Source organism: Etheostoma spectabile, chromosome 12, assembly GCF_008692095.1.
Source record: "Etheostoma spectabile isolate EspeVRDwgs_2016 chromosome 12, UIUC_Espe_1.0, whole genome shotgun sequence".
Lineage (NCBI taxonomy): Eukaryota > Metazoa > Chordata > Actinopteri > Perciformes > Percidae > Etheostoma > Etheostoma spectabile.
The window spans coordinates 1,485,702-1,491,098 of NC_045744.1; the positions used below are offsets into that span (position 1 = coordinate 1,485,702).

The following is a 5,397-nucleotide window of genomic DNA, read 5'->3' on the forward strand; positions in this document are numbered from 1 at the left end:
ATCCTCAAGCCCTCTTTTCATTTCCCCCCCCACCACCACCCCCCCACCACCACCTCCTTGTCTCGCATGAAGTCCGATCCTAATTGAGATGAAGCCGTTTTAGATGTTTGCAGCGCTACCTGGATGTTGCATGTGGAATGTCATTTGCACTAACTGAACCCTCAAATGTTTGTACCCCCTCCCCTCTGTCCTGCCCCCCTTCCTTTAACAGTAGCCGACGAGATTAACCTCACCCCTCGTGCCGACACCAACACAGGTAAGGACCGCTGAAAGGTAGAATGGAATACTTTACCTTCGCCTCCATCACCTTTTCCTCTCCAGGTGCATATCCAAGGCCTGGGACTGACGGCTATACGTTGTGTTTGACATTTATTTTGACTTAAAAGCCCCCCAGGAGTCCTGATTTGCACCGAAAGTAATGCTGTTTTATGATCTTATACCACATTACGTTTTACGGTCCCGTCACATTTAGCATGTTCCGACTTAAGCACCGCAATTCATCAGGCAAAGGAGGGAAATGACCTGCACTATGATGGCTCTTATCGCCCATTCTGTATAATGTACATTTCCACAGTTTATACAATTGGGCATCAAGAACTGGTTCCAACTTGGAATCATTTTTTGGGTTTTGAATACAAACATCAGTTCCAAATTTAGCGTCCGGGTGCTTGTTGTGTTACAGCCATGGAGTAAGCGGCGCTCTAATATGTGGCTTTTTTTTCACATCGAAAAAGCCCAGTAAAACTACAAACCGCCATTGAATCAAAACTAAATTCCCCTCTTATCTGTAAAAGGTGACCCGTTTCATCTTCACCACTCAAAGATCGGAATCAAGAATCAATAAGAAACAGAACTGAGAGTAAGAAACGGGATTGGAAACGATGTCCAACCATAGTCTCCTCTCATCACTCCACTGCTCTGAGAAATGCACTTTTACATTCACGATTATTTTCAGATTTGTTTCTTCCTTTCTGATCTTTTATGTGATGTTATACTGCTATCAATACATTGCAACAACTTGCAGGTGTATCAAATGAAAAGCATACTAGGAAAGGGGGAGATTTTGCGTGTCCTATAGGCTGCTTAAAGGTTTTTAAATTGGAAACACCTTTGCATGTGACATTGACAGTAACTTAACATCGAGTAGCATCAAAGAGAAAAAGTGTTGTATAGAGAACTCTGTGCAGCAGAGTTGAGTGGATGGCAGGAATATGTTCTACTCATAGAATTACTGCTGTGGATATAAACATTATGCTTTACCAAGATAACTGGTTTAAAGGTGGTTAGCAATTACAGAAAACATCTTTAAGCAAATTATAACTGCAGCATATAAAGGTAGGCTTATAATATCATAAAGTTACTAAACAAAACGTAGGTAGTCCTGAGCCGGTCCGTGGCGTAGGCAAATGCTTCGGGGACAGCAGTCCAAATGAGTAAAGAAAAAAAACAAGATGTAGAGAAATAAATGTCAAAAAGAAAAACAAAATTTTAACTTCGGGGGAAAAAAACGACAAAAAGGTCAACAAAGCAAGAAGGTCATCTGGAAAAAGCAACAAAAACTTTTAAAAGCATGTCCTGGGACAAACACAATAACGAAGACTTTCATGGAGGAAAAAAAAAAAAACATCTTGACTTTCAAACTGGAGATCTCGAGTTTAGTGGTCGTCCCCAGCACATGTTTTACATATAGATAATAAGATAGATAGTAAGAAGCAAACGTAACTGTACTCCATCAGTTTTCATGTTCAGTTGGGTATAAAACCAATTTAAACCCCTCTGTCCCAGGCCCTTCATGTCATCTCATGTCCATGTCTTCTTCCTTCACTCTTTGGATTTTAAGAGTCAAACAGGATAGGTGTTTGTGTATGTGATGAGACGTTAAAAAGCTAACACTAAGAAAAGATTTCTGGGCCAAGAACTCTAACTGCAACCTGCCTCTGTGGCTTTGTAGAACATATTGATCCATAACTGGTGCAGGACGTGACACAAATTGGAACAGGAACAACAATGGCGGACATTAAATTGCACATATCGATCTACAAATGCAAATTCAGTGGCTACCATGCAGATAAATGTTTCAGAAGGTTTATCTTCTGCTCTTTATGCGTGTGTGTGTGTGTGTGTGTGTGTGTGTGTGGGGGGGGGGTCCCTGTGTTTGGTGTTTTGCTCGCATCTGACAAGACACATTTGTCAGACTGGAGAGTGAAGACTTGCAGTCCCGCTGCAGTTTAAGGTCGCTGGCGAACATGGTTGTGAAAGCAGTCGGGTGACTACAGATTTGATTTGCTCCCTTTTTCCTCAGATGCACTAATTGTTTCGAGTGTGTGTGCGTGTGTGTGCGTCGGGTGAGGGACTGCAGAAGAAGCACTCTGTCCTTGGTTAAGGCAGCGGGCTGACAGCAAGTCATCTGTCATTGTCAAGTCTTGTGCATTTTCACCGTTGGCTCGGCTGAATAGAAGGCCTGCTCTGATATCAGCGACTTGGACCAGAGACACGGGTCCTGTTTTTGGAAGACACGTAGAGAGGGAGAAAGAGAGCGATGAGAGCCTTAGAGTGTAAAAGAGAAGCTGTCTCGGTACTATTTTGCAGGTACGGATGTGAACTCGTACTAAATAAAAGTGTGAAGACAGAAACACAGGGAAAAGTGAAGCAAGAGGTGTGAAAGAGGTGTTGAGGAACAGCACAGATGGATACTTTGATCAGTATTTTAATACTTTTGTTGGAACCTTTTAAACAGTGTGTGGGCAGCCGTGAGATGGACAGAAGATTGTTTCCAACTTTCCGTCGTGTTATGATATTATGAGTCAGTAAGGATCAGATTGTATTTTACATATTTTGGAAAGTGTATAATACCGAATAGAGGAGACGAATGAGTCAGCCGTACGGTAGCATTGAGACTCGGAAAAGTTCAAATGAAACAACCTATTTTTGTGACGTCCTGTTGTGTTCTTAACACCCCCACCCCCCCCCGCCCCACACCCCCCCACCACACCACCCCCACCCCACCACCAACAAATCATGTATTTCACAACTAATTTTTCTTTAAAATTGTTTATAGAACCTTGACGATTCCAACCGCACTTGAAGGCAGCTTCATTTCACAGGAGGGAGAGAGAGAGAGAGAGGGGGGGGGGGGGTGGACAGAGACCAATTTCGAGGGCACAGTTACTGGTTGTAATTGTTTTTCAGGTCCATATTTAGTGGGACAGTTATGAGAAAAGAAGGTATTTTCCAGTGGAATTCAATTGAAGTTCCCTAATGCTGAGGGCTAAAAGACTACTTCCTGTTTTGGTTTAAGTGTCTGGGGTTTATTTTCCCTTCGCGGCCCTCTGGTGTTTAAAAATCCCAACTCCCCAGTAAGTACAAATGATCCACGGTGTGTTTGCCGAAGCCCAAACCCACCCGTCCTGCTGAATCCAAAGACTGACAGCTCTGAGAGATGGGATATAGTAGCCTTCATCCCCTGAGCTGTGATTGGCTGACGGGATTATTGACACAGGCCGCTGCCACATGGTGGACGAGGACACTCCAGCGATGGAGGACAAAAGCAGGACTGTTGGCAGTGTCCAGATTTCCATGCAGACCTTTTCTTTAGTTCATCATGAATCCCGTTGAGGGATCTCCACTTCAGTTCACTTAACACTTTACTTTTAAAGGGGAACTACGCCGTTTCTGTAGCTTAATTTACGTCTTTGGAGTCATTGGAATGGTTGCATGACTTTTACGATTGAAGTGGTGGTCGTCTCGCTCCCCCCTAGCGCCTGTGAGTGGAAAAAACACACTTGCAACTTTTCGTCCGGCCTCAGCGTCAGGAAGAACCGGGTAATATCAGGTCTGGCCACTGCTGCACGCCACTGCTCAGGTACACCCCCCAGTCAGGAACCGGATAGCAAGGTAGCGATGGAGTTTTTCACACTATCGTCATGACTGAGCCGGGAAAAAAGAAACAGAAAGCTCGGAAAGTGTTGTAGGAGAAACAGAGAAATAGAGTAACATGTAGGGGGCTCTATAGAGAAACCTGTAGGGGGCTCTATAGAGAAACCTGTAGGGGGACTCTATAGAAGAAACCTTATGGGGGGCTCATATAGAGAACCTGTAGGGGGGCTCTATATAGAGAAAACCGGTAGGGGGGGACTCTATATAGAGAAACCTGTGGGGGGCTGCTTCTATGGAGAAACTTGTAGGGGGCTCTATATAGAGAAACCTGTAGAGGGGGGCTCTATAGAGAAACCTTTATGGGGGGCTTATTAGGAGAACTTGTAGGGGGGCTCTATATAGAGAAACCTGTTGGGGGGGCCTATAGAGAAACCTGTATGGGCGGCTAATATGAGAAACCTGGAGGGGGGGCTCTATAGAGAAACCTGTAGGGGGGCTCTATAGAGAAACCTGTAGGGGGGGCTCTATAGAGAAACCTGTAGGGGGGGCTCTATAGAGAAACCTGTAGGGGGCTCTATAGAGAAACCTGTAGGGGGGCTCTATAGAGAAACCTGTATGGGCGGCTATATAGAGAAACCTGTAGGGGCGGCTCTATAGAGAAACCTGTAGGGGGGCTCTATAGAGAAACCTGTAGGGGGGGCTCTATAGAGAAACCTGTAGGGGGGGCTCTATAGAGAAACCTGCCAGCAAAAAGAGTGAAAACAGCGAAGAAATGGCCAAAACTGCAAAGCGCCCCTTTAAAGTAGTTTTTTCTGTACTTTTACTTCAGTATGTATCGGTAAGATATGTATTGTACTTTGCTACATTTCAATCCCATTTGTTACAGAGTAGAAAGAAAAGCTTTAGCGTTGTTTCATATCAAACAATCTTGAATCCAAAGCTGCTCTGTGCCTTTTCAGATCCAAAAAGACTGATTTAATTTAATAAGTATGAATAAGATATTAAATAGTATGAAAATTATGAATACGATATTAAATAAGTATAAAACATATGAATAATGTATTAAATAAGTATAAATATAAAAAGTGTACCCCCCCACTCTGTTAAAAAGTAAATTTGAAATGAGCTACATGTAACTTTTACTTGAGTAGATTTTTTGTACTGCTAAATTTACCTGTACTTTAGTCAAAGTTCATCAAAGTAATAATAGAGTTTCACTCGAGTAGTACATTTTGTGTAGTCTTTCCACCTCTGGCTCTGTTTGTTGTGGGATCATGTGGATCTGCACACAAGCAGGAGTATCACTCTGTCCAAACACGCTGACACTGATTACTCTCATCTGACTGACTGGTTGCCAGATAGAAATAATCCTTTTTATCTGTCTTTTTAAATGTCTGTCAAACACTGGGTGTGAGCTGTGTTCCCATATCGGATTATTTACAATTTACTGTTTTATGTCAAAAAAGAAATCCAAAAAGCTCAGCTCATATTCTGCTCATTTTCAGGTTCATAATTGTATTT

At 43.0% G+C, this 5,397-nt stretch overlaps 1 protein-coding gene across 9 annotated transcripts in view; it reads left to right on the top strand.

Moving 5' to 3' along the window:
• The window catches only part of pard3ab (par-3 family cell polarity regulator alpha, b), a 351,497-nt gene that overhangs the window by 255,349 nt on the left and 90,751 nt on the right, over positions 1-5,397 (top strand). For 7 of the 9 annotated variants that reach the window (XM_032532544.1, XM_032532550.1, XM_032532547.1 and 4 more), the window contains one exon: positions 212-256. The exons of the other annotated variants lie outside the window; for them this stretch is intronic. In XM_032532544.1, coding sequence (XP_032388435.1) covers positions 212-256 — 45 coding nt within the window. The remainder of the gene's footprint in view (positions 1-211; positions 257-5,397) is intronic. 9 annotated transcript variants of the gene reach the window in all.